The following is a 19,422-nucleotide window of genomic DNA, read 5'->3' on the forward strand; positions in this document are numbered from 1 at the left end:
TACACTGGCTCCCAGTATGTTTTAGAATTGACTTTAAAATTCTATTGATCACTTTTAAAGCTCTTCATGGCCTCTCGCCTTGTTATATTTCTGACCTTTTAGTCCCATACGCACCAGCACGTACCTTGAGATCCTCGGGCAGAGGTCTGTTGTCTGTTCCAGAGTCTCGACTGAAAACTAAAGGGGACAGAGCGTTTGCTGTCAGGGCCCCAAGGCTCTGGAACAGCCTGCCCGAGGAAATCAGGTCAGCTGAGTCAGTGAACTCTTTTAAGTCCCTTCTTAAAACATACTTTTATAGGAGAGCTTTTCCCGATCTTATTTGACTTTATTTTATCCCTTTTATTTTATTGTATTTTACTAATTTTATATTTATCTTAAACATGTATTTTAGTCTTTCCAATGTTTTTCATGCTTTTAGCTTGTATTGTTTTTGTATTATTGTCTCGTGGGTATTATTGTCTTTACACTTGTTAAAGTACTTTGTAACTTGTTTTTGAAAAGTGCTCTACAAATAAAGATTATTATTATTATTATTATTATTATTATTATTATGTTGCTGTATTATATGCTTTATTTATTTATTTATGTACTTATTTTTTACTTAAGTGCTCATAATGTAAAGCACTTTGAACTGCATTTTATGTATGAAAGGTGCTATACAAATAAAGTATTTTTAGAAGAAAATAAATTAAATTTCGGATAAATGATAGAACCTGAGGATTTTCTCAAATCTGTGACAAACCACTTTGAGCTTTATAAATGACCATGAAAAAAAGCCATTTTTTAGCTTTATTTTAGCCAAGGTAGCGGTGTGAATGTAGGAACGGCAATGTCGGTCAGCCCACAACTTTGGTTCAGACCTAAATATCTCAACATCTATTGCATAAATCAGTGATGAGATTTTGTACAGACATTCATGGTCCCCAGAGGATGAAGCCTACTGACTCTTACCTCTACTACTGACCCCCTTGTTTTGATGACATTCCCATCGGTTTCAGCTGTACATTGGTGCTAATTCTAAAATACTAGCATGCTGTCCTCTTCAACAGAGATGCTCACCAAAATAATAAATATTAAACCTGTTAAACATCAGTCATTGTAAGCATGTTAGCATGCTGACTTTAGCATTTAGCCCAAATAATAATAATAAGAGCCACAAGCATGAATGTAGTCTCAAACGTCTGGAAATGCAGCAAATGCAACCACATACAAAATAAATAATGATTTTCTCAAAGCATTGTTGTACCCTATAACATTATACATCCAATGGCAGGACATAACTTACTGTAAATGACTAATGAGTAACATATTTACTCAAATGGACAATGACAATATTTGAAAGATTAATTTATGGGTATGTAATTTTTGTAATAGATGTGTTATTGTATACAGTTAAAAATACTCTGGTTGTTCTATTAACTTATCAGTGATATTTTCCTAATACACAGTATGTGTTCAGAATGATTCATTGTGATGTATACCTGAGAGCCTTGGGTCTGGCAGAGTCTCTCATAAGTGTCCCTGGTGCCTAAATATTTGGAGGTGGGTCTCCTCAGCCCATTGCCCCTCATTGATTTGTGTGGACTTGTAACCAGCAGCTTCTCGTATTTCTCAACATTCTGCAAAACTCTTCCATTCATTGGATCTGAGAAGAAACAAGTAAATAGAGCAGTCATACAATGATTCATACATCATAGGGAATGTTTCTAAATTACAGTACAGGCTTCAGTTTAGAAAATCAAGTCATGTTGTTCACTGAAGTAAAGAGGGGAAGTAAACTGGGACTGTTTATGCACCACAGACTGAATTAAAGGAAAGGGACAAGTGAAATGAAAAGAATTACCGTGATGCAGTAACTCCTGAGATAGACTGAGAGCATATGAGACGTTTCCTGTCTGAAACAATGAGAGGAATTTAGGGCAGTGCAATCCATGAGTCATCTTACAAATTTTCTAAACGTCATTCTACCAACTTTAAAGTGAGAAAAGGCCAGGTGATCCAGAGCAACTTCCAAAGTCCCTTCATTCTCAGGGCTCCACTCGCCTCCTGTTCCCCGGAAGAGACGCACCGACTCCTCCAACCACTGCACTGAGTGGTAGTAGTCGTCTTGCTCATAGGCCACCTGTGTAAAATAACACTTTTAATTCCAACTATTTGGCTATTTAAATAGAATTTGTCTCTGATAACCAGCCAGTCATTCCAAAGATGGCTAAGTGTTGGCTCGGCTGTCGTGGCACTGGACTGAATGACCGAAAGTCAGCCGACTCTGAGCCGTATACATGCATGGCTGCCAGATTTGGCTCAGTTTTAGGGTTGTGGACTGAGTCAGGTTAGCTTTAAGCCACTGGCAGCAGCCAGAATCAGACCAGTTTCTTCAGCCAGTTCTATCACGTCATTCAACTGGCATAACTGTGTCACCATGGCATGCTGGATTTATGCTGCATTTGGGCCAAACCATTTTGGCTGCATCAACTTAATTTGAATGGAAATACAAAAATATAGCCTTGATGGCAGGTAAGAGAGATGCAGAAATGTGAAATACAGCAGATAATCAAGACAGAAAATATGAGACTTTAAAACCAGACAGTATCGTTCTGGATGAATCTTTTTTAACCTTGTTTGGACCTTTTTTATAAATATCTGTGATTGCTTCTGATGCTTTTTCTATGCGCTTGTGTGCAGCTGGCTGTCTGTTATACCCAGGTCTCTTTTGCAGAAGAGATATTGAGCTTAATGAGATTACCCAATCAAATAAACATTATAATGAACCAGCAAATATTTTGAACCTTTTACTTTAAACAAAGATGGAAATGATATCAATAATATATATAAATCGATATAAATCGATAATAAATATAGTTGGATATTAATGTCGATTGAGCCGACCTACACTCATCCATTTTTAGATTTTGGACATGTGAAACATATAATACCTTCTCAACCTGCTCCACTGTCATGCATTTTCTCTGCAGCATATAAATTTAAGAGATTATACCTGTCTGACATCTCAAGCAAGAACATTGTGGATAGAGCTAGTGCACACTGGTTACAGTCTCTGTCATTACTTAGTCTCAAACCCCTTTTTTAGTTGACTTGACTTGATTAAGTAGGTGCTGACTACAGGCCTGACAGCACCCACATCTAAACAGGGTGACATGAGGCTCCTCCGATTACAGATTTTATCCACAACCCCCGCCAGAAAGCTCAGCAACAAAAATCCCAGTGTACCATTTAACCCCACAAACACACACACACAATGTCACTACTCAACTAATCTCACACACACACACACACACACACACACACACACACACACACACCATCTTATCAACCCTACCAGGGGTTTACACCCAGTTCACAACATTCGACCCCATAATTTGGGAGCTGTTACTCTTTAATGACCCAATGAATTCTTAAAGTTTATTTTCAGCACATCTAAGTGCTTTAAAATTCCTCCAAATGAAACTGACACGCTACAACCTTCTGTTAAACAACCCTGCTGCTTCTGAGGAGCGGTTTAACAGCCATATAAAAGCACATGCAGGCAAATCTTTTAATGACAACACCCTAATCTAAGCATCTCTGTTTACACATTGTATAATGTACTCAACCTCAGTACAAGTGAAGGCAAGCTCTGCTATTTGTGCTGCGTGAGATAATGTCTTTTCCACACACAAGGATGTCTCTCCCACACAGCGCCCTGCCCTTATACATCACCACTGTACATAAACAGTGGAATTTATTGTGGGGAAACTCTATCATACTTGTATACCAGTATTTTCATCTTCACACAAAACAGATTCCCAGGCACGCTATGGGAAGAATTCCACTTTTTCCAGGCTGGTTGTTTAATTCCCACCTCACAATGACCTACAGGTTTGGAATAAAACTATTTTGCAGACCTTTGGAGTGGGATGTTAATCAGGGAGGGGCATTTTCACAGAAACATCTTCCAAATTTCTCTCCATTTCATTACTTTACAGTAGCACTTAGAGCTTATTTAACTCAGAAAGTTAAGCAGCAAGGATGACCAATTTGTTTCAACTCACACTCATGACGTTTCCCTGCTATATTTTAGGAAATACAGAGGTTAAAAATGAGCAGTGATGTAAAGAAATATTTACTCAAGTACTGTACAATTTTACTTGGAATGTACTATTTCCATGTTATGTTACTTTATACATCTACGTCACCACATTTCAGAGGGAAACATTTTCGTTTCTTTAGTTTAGTTACTTTAGTTCTAGTACTTGAAGATCAAACCTGTGCTTCCCAACCTTTTGACCCCTTATGAAACAGCACATGTCTGTGAGTTGTTAGTAGTTTCCCCTTTAAGCTTCTCATATGGTTTCATTTAAATAACTGTTTGAGGCCAAAAGAGATAAAACTCTCCAATATTTCACAAAAAAAGCAAAAATAAGAGAAGACTCAAAGACTCATTAATCCTCATATTACCACTCAGATTTATCTTTTGATTCTTTGGAGTGAAACAACATCAAGGTATTCTCCAAACTTAACTGTATATAAAGTAGTTAAAACTAGCTCCACCTCAACCAGCTGCAACAGTAAAATACTATTTACAAATTGATGCATCAGTAAAAATCTTATAATGCAGTATATAATGGCATGTCAGTCACTGGGGAGTACTTTAAATTTTGACACTTTAAGTACACGTTGCTGATAATACTACAGTATTGGGGGGGCAGTAAACAAAAGTACCTTTCCAACCAGAAAGCAGTCATCACCAGACAGTGGGACAGATACTGCAGGCAGATAGATATCAATAGGCTTGCCATTCGTGACTCTCTGGAAACGACCCCTTACGAGGCTTGCAACTTGGAGAGCATACACATCCTGCAGTCTCATCAGCCCCTTAGCGGCCCCCTGGAGGTCTTCTAGTTTGGGCAGATCGGCCTCTTCCTTCTCGTAACTGGACCTGAGGGCTGGACATAAGAGGGCCAAAAGGTGAACTGGGGCGGGGGGTTGGGTGTGTTTAGTTATCACCACCAGATGTGTCTGTAAAGAAAGCAATGAGCCAACCTTGTGTGTTCTCCAGGGCTTCGTTGCTGTAGACTACATTCAGCCACTCTGAATGCAGCCGCTTGATCAGGGTGAATGCCACCAGCGGGTTTGCCATTGCAGTCCCCGAGCCTTTGTACAGTTCAGTGTGCAGTTCTGAAACTTTGGCATAAAAGCTGAGGGAAAGAACTGTTGTTACAAAAAGAAAGAACAGGCCAAGTGCTTAGACAGTTTCACATGTAGCAAGTGAGTCCTGGTATCCTTAAGCTGCTCTTGAAGAAGAAGAAAAAACAGTAGGCTAATAAAAACTAAAATGTTCTTCAGACCCTCTCAGGCAGAGCAAGGCTTTATTAAGTAGGGATTTTTGGACCAATTTCCTTCTAAACTGGGTTGTCATTGTGGTGGAAATAGTAAAAACAGATTGATTAAACCTGGTATAGACAGACAATACACTGGAAATAAACATTATTGCGTTACATGACAGCTATCTCAATGATATACTGTGTATACAACAATACAACATTACTCACTTTCCAACCTCACGCCACAGATAAGATACTGTTTTAAATGTCCAGTGTTCCAAAGGGCAAATTCTTTTCATTTAGACACAGAAACTGTAAATTGTACACTACTGGGAAATGACTTGACCAGTCTCCTTCCCCATCTGGCATCCTATTTCCAACATAATGAACATTTGTGACTGGAAGAAAGGGCACGTTATTTATGTAATTGTTCTTTTGTAAAGAAACGCCCTAAAGCAGAACTTTCCCTGTGCATTTCGCACAAGTTTGGAGAGTGAAGTCAAGTATCTTGACACCACGACGTCAACTAATAATAATGTCAGCAGTTTCATTCCATTCATGTATAATTTCATCCAAATTAGGTGCATTTAACTGCAGGATTTCCTGGTGTGGCACTGAAAATGTGACCATAATTGAACTTCATCATGTGCTCTCATAATCAAGTCCAAAAACTTCCATTATTATTTACTCTCTGTGGAGGAGCTACAGGATTGGTCACTGGATGATATCAGCACAACATTCTTAATTTCTCTGCTTAAACTAAGACAGAGCTGTGACTTACAGCGGATTTTCCCTTTAACTCTCAGTTCAGAGGTGCAGTGTAGTTTTCAGGCTTTTGGAACAAAAAAGCTGAGGAATATGCTAATTTAATTTCTAACATGCAGATGAGGGGGAAAAAAGCTTATCTCTTTTATCAGATCGTCCATCTCCACTGTGTCATCATGCATGTCACTCACCGTTGGATGTCCTCCAGTCTCTCTAACTCACGGTCAATGTAAGTTTTCAAGTAATCGATCAGCTTCCGTTCAACACTGATCGCCTGCTTTACGTTCAGCAGCGACGTGTACATTTCACCCAAAGACAGGGGAATCACAGCTACTGTCAGGAGACCCACTAAACTTAAGTAAACACATGTAGGATACTTCATCTCCAGGGCAGAAAATACACCTCTTCCCTTTCTGCAGATGAGCTCCTCTCTTACTGAACTTTGCTGAGGATCTTTAGAATTTGCAAACGTGCCTCTGAAGTCCACACGGGGGACTCTCCCTCATCTGCTCTGAGATCAGCCGTCAGGACAATTAGTTTCTCAGTACAGCGCGCACCCGGTACGTTTATTTGCACTATAATAACAAGAATACATAAAACTTTATGAGATTTGATTCTTGTAAATACATTATAGAAATTGATCATCATAGTATCATTTATTCACCACTTCCCTTTAACTTTGTTTTTCTGTCATTTGTATTACTTTAAACTAGGTGACTGAGGCAAATCATTTGCTCCCTGGAGTAACTGCGACACCTGCAGGTGAGTGCGTTGTACAACAACCAAACTGCAATTTTAAAACAGTAAATATAAAATATATTTTAGCATTGGAGGGACTGGTGTGGTGAATCTTAAAAAAATGAATTTAAGAGAGAGCAAACTTTAAATTATTCTTTGTGCAGTGTTTTGAATAATATATGTTTTATCCAAACACAAGTGGTTTTGAGATGTTATGTGCTGTAAAGTAACAAAACAAACCAGTAATGCAAGAAATTTACATGTGGCCACTTTAATATCCACCCCTAAATAAACACTTAATTATTTTATAATTAACTTAATAATAGGAATGCACAAAAAATGCAAATGAAAGTATGTAAATGATGTGGTCTCTCAATATCTGGTCAGTATACTGTTGCTTCCTTATGATGGGAAGGGTAAAATCAGATCAAAAATTAAATTGCTATCCTTATTTAGTTTAGGCTTAAATATCAGTAATATAGTCTAATCACAGTGGATTACAGAAGGCCAAAAGCATTAGTGTGCCTGCAGCCCTGCCACACAGGATACCTTAAATTCACCAACACAATTGTGTAATCATTATTGATGCTGCTGGCACAGAAATAGGGTCACTGTCTGGTTTATGTAACAACATTAGATCTATAACGCTAAATGATGCCAGTGTGTTCACAAAATTAAAGGGTCATAATTGCTTTCACCGGGCAGCAGTGGGTACCAGGGTTTAATCAATTCATAGTTAATTCTTGTTCAGATATTAGATTTAGTTGTTCTCTTATTTACACAATGTTTTAATAGTCTGTAAATCTTTGCATATGTAGTGATGTAACATTATTGTACACTCCATTTATGAAGATAGTAAATATTTTAACAGGGTTAAAGACTTTTTAAGACCTTTTTAATACCAAATAGAATGCAATTCAAGACATGTCTATCATTACCCACTTGTGGGCAGATAGATTAACCAATTAAAAATGATTAATCCATTTAAGTTTTTGCTAAAATCACTCCCCACACTTACCCATTATGAGACAATGAGCTTCCTATCTACTGTAGGTACCAGTAGTGACAGTGTTTGCTTGAAGTCTGATGGTGCTGACTGAAACATCTAAAAGCTTCCTTTGTGCACAATCCACTGTCAAAATAATAATAATAATTTAAAAAAAAATGTGTAACATCTCCCAACATCCTGTAAAGTGATACAAAAACATTTCATACCAACATTACAACAAGCAGGCAAGAAAATATATTTGTTAAATAAACTTAAGACTTTTTAATACCTTCTAAGGCCTTTTTTGTTGAGGAAACTGAACTCTCACTTTTCAAGACCTGCAGATACCCTGTTTAAACATCTCAAATAAACATTTTGACAGGACATTTGTGCATTACGTTGAAGACCTCTGTCAAAACTATATCAACCACTTCAAGAAGTAGATACATTGTCCTGCAGCTTGCCTCTGACACGGGGTTTGACTTTATTTGAGCAGCAGAGGAACATTCTCCCGATGTAGCCCCTGAGACTCTGATCTCTAAAGCCGTAGATAAGTGGGCTGAGAAAGCGTGGAATTAGCATGAAACAGAAGTAATTAAAAAAGGCAACATCTTGTTGTAGCCAGTTGGCATGCAGCACTATGAGATTTTCAGTGATGGGGCTGGTGAAGGCCAACATGCACAGCAGCAGCTGAAAGCCGTGTAGCAGCACAGTGTGCATGGCTTTGCTCACAGACACTCTGTTTTGTCCCAGCTTCCTGGTTTCCAGCAGGATTCTCACATATGTAAAGAGGATGATAAAAGCCACTACTACAAAGAAGAGAACACTCACAGTAACTTTGAACAATGTCTGGATTGGAGATGAGCTGACAACAATAGTTTTGCAAAGCACAGGAGTAGAGAGAACATCCACAGCAGGATTATGTGCCCCGATGGAGTAGTCAATGATAGGGTAGATACAGCTGATGAGCCACAGGGACAGAATAATGATCCAGATGCGGTCTGAGCGCCAGGCAGCTGGGCGCTGCAGAGGATAGAAGATGGCAACATAACGCTCCAGTGACATGGTGGCCAGGATTAAGGGTGTGTTCTGGAAAGTGGCAGTGGAAATGAACAGCAGAGGAACACAGTAGATAATAGCAAATTTCACCTGGCCCATGGCAAAGAGGAAGAGCAGTACAGAGGACAAGAGCTGGAGGGTATCATTGATCAGCATGTAGGCAAACAGGATGTAACGTGAGGTGTCCAGGAACTGCCTGTGAGATGCAAAGATGTGCAGCATGACAATAATGCAGCAGAGGAAGACGCAGAAAAAGGGGATAACCACACACACCTTGATTATCATAGACAGGTTTTTGAGGGAAGTTGCATTTCCTGGAAATTCAGTCTGATTCTGCATTTTGCAACTGAGGACCGGAGCCAATCTTTTGGAGAAATATGGAGAAATCCACACTGAAATACATCCTCAAAAATACACACTGACAATTTAAGTAGGATTACAATAAGAACAGAATTTAGCTGAATGTGTATTTAATTTAATTATTATTTATATATTAATATTAAAGAACAATATATAAATGATTGAGAGAAAAAACTCATCCACACTTTAAACAGACTATAGATACAGAGCCAACATTCAGAATAAAAGAGCCATTCACTCACCTATGACTGTCTTCATCAACCAGAAGAGTCGACTGAGCTTTAGATTTTCGTTCTTCTTATAATAAAATGTGTCTTCAATGAACAACATGTCTGGGAGGTTCTTTGTTTTATCCAAAGAGTTCGGCCTCATTCAGATCTGTTTGACTCAAATCTCCAGAGATGCATTATTGTCATTCTACGTCATAAAGCATTCTGGGTCTCATTAAGAACAGATTTCAGTGGGAAGATGGGCTCGTGGGTAGATAATCCTTTTGGAAGGGAGCTATTGAACTATAGAAATTGTATTTATTAAGTATTAAGTGTTTCACAACTGTCACAACGTATGGCATATAAATAACTTATTGAAAAGTTAAAATAACTTTTTGATCAAAGTGGGTTCTACAAAAAGATATTCAACTGACCTTTGTAAATTCAGCATTTGCAAACACTGAAGACTATATAAATAAAATTAAATTGAATTGAATTGATGTACATACATGTACGTACAGAGGATACTGTATATTATTTTAGATTAATTAAATTAAATTCAAAGAGTATTTGTCAGAACCATTACTGTATATGATCAGAACCCACAACAGAGGTAACGCAACAGAGAGGTATATAATTAATTTGGGGAGGTTTATTTATATAATGGTAGCTTGCTAACAAAGCAAATAAGGTCAGTTATTGGTCAGTTATCTTAAGTTGGATGGATAGAATGTGGCCAATGTGAAGTTGGTAAGTTATGTGCAGATTTAAGAGTTTAAAACATTCTAAAATGAACTACATCAGAATGTAAAAAGTAAAAGCTCCTATGTTTTGTCAAAGATATCTATATTGTGTTGCAGAGATATCTACTGATATTAGCATGCTAACCAGCTAGCCCTGGTCCATCAAGAGGCAAGTCCAAGTCAAGCTCAAGATATGTCTTGGTGTTTTTTGGTCTAATCATAAACTATTTTAGTCCAATCAAAATAAACTCTCTAATCAAAATAAACTCACAAAATGTCAACATTTACTGGTGTAAATAGTCTAGGTTCTGTATTCCTGTCAAACCTCTGTTGGTCTTAGAGGCTGTGTTCGGTCCTGTTTCAGCTGTGTTCACTGGGCTGCTGAATCCGGTTCTGTTGCCCACTTGCACGGCTCCAGTTCTGGTGCCAATTCATAATTTTTACATCCCCCATGATCAAAAGTGGGCTTGTTTGGTGGAAAACTTTTTAAGTCACTTAACTGAGCCTTTGCCAGATGGAAAAGGGGGAGCTTTACTATTGATTTTTGGCACTGTGGTGATTCTGCTGAGTGTGCGCTTTCAAGTGAGCTGGGTCACTTGTTCCAGCTGTGTCTTGTTCATTGCAGTTTGTGAACCATTGAGCAAACTGTTTTGGCAGCATCCATCAATGCTTTTTATTTTAGTGTGACTGTGAAAATTGCAGTGGCTAAGGAGCTGCAGATGTTACTGTCAGTCTAAAGTCTACTTCAAGATGCGCCGACGACTGTAGGATTACCAAAAGAGGTCCTGGGCCCAATTAATGAAATGTGAAAAGTTTTCTATCTTATATTAGTAATAGGAATCACTATTGTTGTACTGTAATACACATTGACTTTTAAGAAGGCATCCGGCTAAGCTACTATCCAACTGAACACCCTACAATAAGAAGCCACAGCATCGCAGCTCTGCTACAGGTCTGCGCTGCACTGAGATTTTATGCTACTGTTTTTTTGTGTTGTTACTCTTGATGCTGAATTTTACCAGTAAAAGGTCCTTATAATTACTGAAATCTTGCAGAATGCAAATGTTTTTTTGGTGGAGTGAAGGGAGCTGAGCAGTTTGACACTGTTGCTTGGTCATCCATGTTTTTAATTTGAAAAACATCTTAATTTACCCACAATTCATTGCATTAATCCTACTTAAAGGGTTACTTTGTTATCCTGGACCTTATTTTCCCATGTTTGTGTGTGTATGTGACTAATTGGGACAACATTTATTGAAATTGGTCCAGTATTGAGTGAGATTGAGACAGGGCTGCAACATAATCCTTGCAAGCAATTGCCCCCCGTCAAAATACGCCCACTAAAGTGCTTGTTTTTGCCACTGACACAAAAAGTAGGACATTGTAGAAAAGATCCCTGCAGAGATAGACTTTTAGAAGAGTAAGATCCTTTGTTTAACCAGAAAAAATCTAATTCTTGTCAAGCCACCAGACTCCATTGATAAAAACAACAATTTTACCTCACAGCTTTAAGTTGCAGCCCTATCTTGCTGCTACCGAATGCAGAGATCTCATTCAATACATGGTTTCAAAAAATGTTCTCCCAGTTAGTCACATAGACAAAAAATCATAGGCTAAATACCAAAGTTACCTTTTAAAATAGTTTAGAACTAGAAAGAATTTAGATGTCTATCTGAAGTCTGATTATTAGTTTCATTTAAGCCATAGTCACAGTCCATCTTTATAAAACTTGCCTCAGGAGATAATAAAGACTATATCATGTCAACTATCTGCATGTGCTCAAATTACTGTCAATAGACTGTTGATATATGGACTCAGCAATGTTGGTTAAGATAAAGTCCAGACACATAAACAACATAGGTTACTGTCAGATGCAAGAGGATCATGGTTTGAGTCAGGGTTAAAGGACATTGCTCTTAAGATGACTGTAAAAGTCTGTTTGGTTGGACATATGTTTCCAGAGAGAGGGGGGTACATTTTGTTGACAGTCGAAGCAAAGATCAGTACTGTATATTTGTGTTTGCTTGTTATCCTGGAATTATGCTTATTATTAAAACTTGTAAATTGCTTTGGATTAGAGAATCAAGCAAATGTGGAAAATAAAAAACTTTGGGGTGAAATTAAAATGACAAAAAAGAAAAACAGTTGAGTGGGATGCCAAATATTTGAAGCTTTATATCTCAAAACTCTACCAGAATTAACCTGAATCAATCATAAACAAAAACAATCATATACATTTCTATGTCAGTAACAATGCAGTACTGCAACCATAGGTTTGTATGTACTGTACAGTATGTATAAGGCTGCTCAGATTGATGTCAGTAATCACAGTAGAGAGGTAACTTGCAAGTGTTTTTGAAGAAGGTGATGAAACCTACAAAGAGATGTTTCTGTAGTTTAAACAACTAGTTTGAATGTGCAGCACTGGCATTTGGTAGACTACTGTGCGATATCTCCGGAGCACAGTTAGAAAGCAGGTCTCAAATCCCCTGTTCAGTAATTAACAGACTGGCTGATTATTAACGTAAAGCTCCTAAGTCTAATTGTGCAATCTTTTTCATTTATTTGGCAAACAAGTTGTCTCTGTTGAGCAGCTCTCTGGGGCTCACCGGCTCTTTACGTAAATTCTGCGTCAGTAATCGGGACTGAAGGGGACTGGACCAAAATCTGTGTCCAAAACAAACGTTCTGCCCCAGCAGAACCACCTCAGCAACTATACTATATCAACAACAAATTTAATAAGCAGGTGAAGGTATAGACCTAACAGTGTCCATCCATCCATCCTCATCCGCTTATCCGGGATCGGGTCGCGGGGGACCTAACAGTGTACCTAATATTAATAATCATTTTTTCATCAATCAACATTTTTTTCTGACAAAGAAATCACAAATTACTCAGAAATACATTTATTTTGATCAATGACACAGTAAAGGGTATTTAAATAAAAGAGGAACAAAAAATATAAATGAATGAACTGTAATAAATAGAATAATAATAATAATAATAATTAATAACAATTATTAATTAACAGCAGCAAATGACATGTTATTTTTAATTTTTCAAATAAATTAATCATAATCAGGTTGCAAACTTCATTTTACTAAGCTACCTACCTACATTTTCTTCTTGTTGTGTGCCAGGAAGAGGAGTTAAGTATTTTCAGTTTAAAGGGAACTTCAGGTCTTGTTCAGGATTTAGCTAGCCTTTGAGAATCAGACTTCACACATTCATTCTCAGTCATTTCTTTTACCCAAGCCAAAGAAGGCTTTTCATCTCAAGAAAAAAACCCTGAGGCCTTACATGAGAGGACTCAGACATCCTGGAGCAAGATTAAACATTATAGTTAAAAGTATCTGACTTGAATAAACAGAATAAAATCAGTCTGGGAGATGAGAAGAGAAAACATGAGATAAGGAAAAGGCTGGTCAATAGCCAAGACAAAGCAAAAGATCCCTGACCAAATTAATCTGTCATCTCACTTGTCCCCTCAGGATTGACTCCTGCCAAACTCTTTGTATGATTAGGCTGCGACATTCTGAACACAAGTTCTAATTGCTCAATTGGCTACAGAAGTGCTAGCCAAGCCCCCTATTAATTAATAACGCACATTGAGTATAAGCTCATGGCCATCTGCAAGGTCCACGTCTTGGTGTCAAGCATCAACAAAGCTTGTAATTAAAACCCTCCCTGGGACTTGATTTAATATTGTGGTACAGTTCGAACCCACACCAACAAACATTAAAGGTACTTAATTTTTCAAAAAAAAATTATTTTGTCCTCAAATCAAACTGGTCCTCTTTTTTATGCGTACACAAATAACAGCAAGGCAGAGAGAGAGAGAGAGACAAAGAGAGAGGGGAAAGAGGGAAAGCTGCACGTAGTTGCTTTATCAGTGGGCTTTTTCAGATAAAGCCAAATACGCACATTTGCTGGCGCAGTCAACAGATCAATACCTTTTACGTAATAATATGTTGCCGGGGCCTTACAAATACCCACAGGACACGCCAGTTGGTCATCGTCCAGCAGACTGAAAGATTGCATGCAGCGAACAAGATTATTTCTCAGAATTTACAAAGACGGGGTAACAGTGAATGGACAGCAGATTAGTTTCAGTTGTTGAAAACAGAGAACCTACATTCAGCTCCTCATTTTAGATTTATCATATCAAATAGGATTCTTCAAGGGCAGAAGTTAATCTGCAAAATGCAAGTCGTTCGCCAGTGTTCAGTATGTACCAGCCGTGTTGCTGGAGGACTTCTGCGAAATCAGACGGACATTTCCCTGCTGCACACCAACAAGAGTGTGCTTAGGAGAGGAGCAGCCTGTATCCGTTTCCTAAGGTAGGTTATAGGCAATGGCATATACTAAGCAGTTGGAACATAGCCTATAGAGCAGTGCCTCTTGACATTTTGGGACTGCCAGAATGTAGCCTGAGTTTCTAGAAAATGTATTATGTCAAATGTTATGCAATAGGAATGTAAGTTATAGTCAACATGTGTGTAAATGGCAATTAACGTAAGTTTCAGCAGCTTGTGTTTAAACATTTTCAACATTTCCATGCAGTTAGATTAATTCAGGTTTGACTTCTCATATCACCTGTAGATTTGGCTGGCAATGTTATAACTCACAATACTACAACTAAAATACCATTTATCACTGTAATAACGTGAGTATATTCTGTTCTATTTTTTCTACCGCAGGTCTGAGAGTGTCCTACTCAGCAGCAGGAAGCCTGGAGTTCAGAAGTTGGGAGAATGGACAGATACTTTGCACATGAGCATAGCATCTCTAAGTGTTGGCCATGGGCTTTCTGGTATACATTTTACACAGGTGGGTCTCCTACCAGAGACAGTATTACATACATTTATAACTAAGTACGTGCACCAGCCCAATGAACTGCAACTGCACAAATTGTTTGTCTCTTCGGATAAAGTTTGCTCTTGTTCTTCATATTTTGTACTTGGAAAAACTGAGGGAAGGAGTTAAAATACTGAATTTCCCTCTTTGTTTGCAGCAAGTGGAAAACCTCTCTCATGACTCCCTGATCAAAAGAGCAGCCTCAGTGGTTACAGACAGCTCAAGTACTTTCCTCTCCCAGACCACCTTGGCTGTCATAGATGCCATTACAGACTATTCGAAGGTAGTTTTTCATCTTATGCGAAAGAGTCACAGGAGTAAATCACAAAATCTGTTCTAGGCATTTATGGAGAACAGTAACATTGTGAAATTAACTGTCATCAATCATGTGTTATTAACATTATGTAAGGCAGATAAAAACTACTGTAACGTTATTATTTTAAAAATGACCCTGCACTGTCTCTGACTGTCTGTCCTCCCTCTGCTTACAAAAAGGCTGTGCACACACGCATCGCTGTCCAAAGACGGTATTTAGCCTCACTGGGAAAGCTGACCCCAGCAGAGCGGGATTCATTCCTGGAAGTGATCAATAGCCAGCGTGCAGAGGTTAGTTTGTATTGTCCTCTCTGGACACAAATTGTTGAAATCAAACCTCAATGTACTCTAGCATTCAGTTTCCTGTTAAAATCAGCTTTTACTCTTTGCAAAACAGTAAAAAAAAAAGAGATTTATTATATTTATTATTTATTATATTGTTTGTCTTTTGTCTTTGTCCTAACAGATTAGTGACAGACTAGCTCAATGCAAACGCTTTGAATCAAGCTGGATCAACGCTGTCAACTTGTGTAAAATGGCAGCTGAGGTAGCATACACTTCAGGTTAGTAAAATGGGTACCCGTATTTCTAATGATTGAATAATGAATAGATTAAAATCCTATTTTCCTTCGGTCTGTGTTACATTTTGTTAAATGTACAGATCACATGCTCAATAGATCTTAATTTAAAACAAAATGGATTTAGTGGACAGGAGTGTCTTCTTTAGGTCCACATCTAATGTTGCAACTGAAATTTGACAGAATGCATGTTTGTGTCTGTGTGTTTCCAGGAGCCGAGCAGGCATCCATCGCAATGAGAACGAACATTCAGGTGGCCCAGTCACAGGTGGAGGAGGCACGGAAACTATCAATGGATGCAGATAAGAAGTTGGCGGAGACTAAAGTAGAAGAGATCCAAAGGATGGCAGAATATGCTTCCTTCCGAGCTGATAGTGAGGAGCATGAGGTGCATGAGGCTTATCTACGAGAAGACTAAGACAAATAGAAAGAGATATTGGAAAACAGTAAAAAACGAACAAAACAAAAGAAAGCTTTCACCTTTGAAAGCTTTGACCTTTCTGTTTTATTCCCCTTTTTGAGTCTGTAAGATGTTTACATGTTTGCTTTACACAAAGAAAATTTAATTTGAAAAGGGACTGAAATAAATTACCAATAATTGGTAATTCTTAACAATTGCATAATTTATTATTTAAGACTATTTTTCTATTAGTGAATGTCAACTGCTTTTGGAGCTTCTGGAAAGTGAATATCAAATCTCCAGTGTAGGGCAGTGGGGTCGATCTAACATCGGATCACAATGTTTATTGTATGTTTGGTTGTAACAAAGACACTTTTTATGAAACTGTTTGCTTCATTGTTTTTTCACTGTTCACATAATAGAAAAAATAAAACTCACTATTTGATTTAAGATCCAGTATGTGCTGATGTGTCCTTTGAAAGGTAGCCTAAAGATAATGACGTATGATTGCAGCATTATCAGCTGCCTTTTATGTACATAAAGTATAATCTATGACAAGCCGTGAACTATTAACCTTCAGATGAGGCAGGCCTTAAAAGGTGAAGGCAACTGAATGTTTCTTCAACTTCATTGATTTTGACATTCTCCACCAGAGAAAACGCAAACAGCCTCAGCTGACTAATCACAGTTCTTGCTGTCTCCTCGCCGTATCTCCATAGTTGGAGTATCCACACCCACTGACATATAGTTAGTCTGAAGACTAACTATATGTCACTGCTCTACCTTATTGCTCTTATTGTTTTTAATCAAGGGTCAGCATTTAAATGCTCCTGCCTCTGCCTGCTCCCGCTTGGCACTGAACTAGATCTCTATACTTAGCCTTGATAGTTCACTGAGCTGCTTCTTTTCCAGAGTTGCCCAGTGAAGATGCAGATCCACAGAAGTCTTTGAATCACTCTTAATGTGACCGTTCACTTAGGACCAGGGCCGGTATTTATCAAGCTTCTCAAAGTGCAATTTTTGTCTTAAGAGCTGAGAATTCATGAAATTTACTCCTACTTTTAAACTTAAGAATAAAAGCAAGTTATCAAATTTCTCAAAGCTAAGAATCACTCTTACTCTCCCATTTATTTAAGACAGCTCAAGAGGTCTCTCAAGTGGTTAGGAGCTGCCAGTAGGGCTTGTGATGGCGCTGTGGAGACATAGACGCATCTTTCAGGAGAGGAAGAATGTATGTGAATTATTTGACGACGCGCAGTTAATAAGACGGGGTCGGTCAGGGAATGGGTGAGGGACGTCATCTCACCACTGACTTTACACAGTGATGCGTTTTCAGTTAAACGACAGCTCTGCACATTGTCATGCGTTTCATCGACTTCCCAACAACACCCCCATAATCCGACAGAAGCAAACACAGTTCATGCAAATAGCCGGCAATACAGGAGCAGTAGGCGCATTTGATGGCGCTCATATAAAGATAAACTTTTTTATCTTTCATTTATTAATGTATTATCTTGAAAATTCTTTATTGTTAAACGTGTGTTGAATATAGACTCCACTTAGGAATTTCACCGTTCGATGTGAATTTATCTGAGAATATTCTTAAATAAGGAAATCTATTCAGTGATTGGTCCTTGGCGACATCGTCATCCAAAATCCTGTTTGCGGCACAGCAAAGTGTCGTAAATCAGCACTAAGACTGACACTTAAGATTTTTTTCCTACACTTCACTCAAATTAGGACTACGATGTTTGATAACTAACTTTTAAGAACAGCTTTGAGCCAAGATTTTTTTTACTCTTAATTCAGTTTTTAGCAGTGTTCTCATGAGTAATTCTGAGAAGCTTGATAAATACGGGCCCAGGGCTGGTATTTATCAAGCTTCTCAAAGTGCCCTTTTTGTCTTGAGTGCTAAGAATTCATGAAATTTACCCCTTACTTTCAAACGTAAGAATAAAAGCAAATTATCAAATTTCTTAAAGCTAAGAATTGCTCTTACTCTCCCAGTTATTTAAGAAAGCTCGAGAGGTCTCTCAATCAGAAGAATCAGAATCAGAAGGAGCTTTATTGCCAACTAGTGTTTTACACATATGAGGAATTTGCTGTGGTGATAAGGTGCTACATGTAGACAAACATACAGTCAACATAATAAATGTAGAAATTGTAGTGAACAACGGTGTGGATTTGTGCATTTTATATTGAATAAATTTGGAGCTACTACTAAATTCCTTTCTCCTCCCCAGAGAAGATGGGGAGGGGTCAAAGTTGCTTTCTCTAAGTGCTATCCCGACCATAAAACTGGCACCTTTTTGATTCCGAAGCTGATAACGCGGGGCCTGACTGTTAAACTGACAAAGGGACACGAACCAGCCATTGGCATTTCCCTGAACAGCCTATCAAAACTGGCCCCCCCACACATGTTTCCGTGGCAACTGACCCTATTCTTTGTTTTATTACCACATCAAAAAAGAAAACCCCTGTCTCACCCAAGTGTGACATGGTCCAGACGCCAAACTTTGGATGACAAAGGACTGCAGTCCCCAAAGACTCAAAGCATTTAATTAAGTTTAATTAAATCTTTAGTTACCTGATTATGTTTGCCTCTATTTGAGTAGTTATGTTAACTGTTGTTGCTATCTGTTGTTGATATTAGTGCTGAAAAGAAGTTACTTGTGCAGTGTTTTTATTTTCAGCAAGACACTCCTTCATCTAATGTAATCAATGCTTGTTCATAATACTTTCCTACAAAATTCCTTTAGAAATGATGACAAAGGAATGTTTTACTATACTCTTAATCGCCAGCTTGAATTTAAGGATGAATCAACAATATTCCCAGTTCCTAAGGAGAGACGATCTTTGATTTAATCCAAGCTTTCCTCATGTAACCTGAGCTCCCCCAAGTGGGCGAAATAAGTATTACATGCCCTCGTCGGAAATGCCGTTAAATGTATAAATATCCTGACCAATAATGTGACAATTGTTTCCTGTTACCAAATGCCTACAACAGTACAACCGTTCAACCATTGAGGTTCGATTGTGGAAAATATTTGATTATAATACGTGCAAATAGATTTCTTTTCTTTAGACAT

At 38.1% G+C, this 19,422-nt stretch overlaps 3 protein-coding genes across 3 annotated transcripts; 1 reads left to right on the forward strand and 2 right to left on the reverse strand.

The window, feature by feature from the left end:
- Window positions 1–1,444: 1,444 nt before the first annotated feature.
- On the reverse strand, window positions 1,445–6,526 carry LOC123965802 (prolyl 4-hydroxylase subunit alpha-3-like; the record flags this gene model as incomplete). Its single annotated transcript, XM_046042157.1, has 6 exons — window positions 6,278–6,526; window positions 5,041–5,195; window positions 4,720–4,943; window positions 1,973–2,122; window positions 1,844–1,895; window positions 1,445–1,645 (listed from the first exon to the last, which is right to left on the reverse strand). Coding segments are annotated over exons 1-6 (973 nt in total), but the record flags the coding sequence as incomplete, so codon positions are not given.
- A 1,718-nt stretch (window positions 6,527–8,244) lies between these two features.
- On the reverse strand, window positions 8,245–9,210 carry or95a1 (odorant receptor, family 95, subfamily A, member 1). The gene has a single exon (XM_046042155.1). The coding sequence runs from the start codon at window positions 9,208–9,210 to the stop codon at window positions 8,245–8,247; it is 966 nt and encodes a 321-aa protein (XP_045898111.1).
- Window positions 9,211–14,226: 5,016 nt separating this feature from the next.
- Window positions 14,227–16,783, forward strand: LOC123965801 (diablo homolog, mitochondrial-like). Its single transcript, XM_046042156.1, has 6 exons — window positions 14,227–14,523; window positions 14,884–15,013; window positions 15,198–15,323; window positions 15,536–15,646; window positions 15,822–15,918; window positions 16,146–16,783. Exons 1-6 carry the CDS (start codon window positions 14,387–14,389, stop codon window positions 16,349–16,351), a joined length of 807 nt encoding a protein of 268 aa, XP_045898112.1. The 5' UTR covers window positions 14,227–14,386; the 3' UTR covers window positions 16,352–16,783.
- Window positions 16,784–19,422: the final 2,639 nt, after the last annotated feature.

This window comes from Micropterus dolomieu, unplaced genomic scaffold, assembly GCF_021292245.1.
Source record: "Micropterus dolomieu isolate WLL.071019.BEF.003 ecotype Adirondacks unplaced genomic scaffold, ASM2129224v1 contig_11346, whole genome shotgun sequence".
In the NCBI taxonomy this organism is placed as follows: domain Eukaryota; kingdom Metazoa; phylum Chordata; class Actinopteri; order Centrarchiformes; family Centrarchidae; genus Micropterus; species Micropterus dolomieu.

Excerpts from the sequence above, each read along its gene's own strand:
- LOC123965801 (XM_046042156.1), top strand. The coding sequence starts at position 14,387 with ATGCAAGTCGTTCGCCAGTGTTCAGTATGTACCAGCCGTGTTGCTGGA. Across the intron at positions 15,014-15,197 it reads CTGGTATACATTTTACACAG|CAAGTGGAAAACCTCTCTCA; the intron begins GTGGGTCTCCTA and ends CTTTGTTTGCAG. Across the intron at positions 15,919-16,145 it reads TGAGGTAGCATACACTTCAG|GAGCCGAGCAGGCATCCATC; the intron begins GTTAGTAAAATG and ends GTGTGTTTCCAG.
- or95a1 (XM_046042155.1), bottom strand. The coding sequence starts at position 9,210 with ATGCAGAATCAGACTGAATTTCCAGGAAATGCAACTTCCCTCAAAAAC.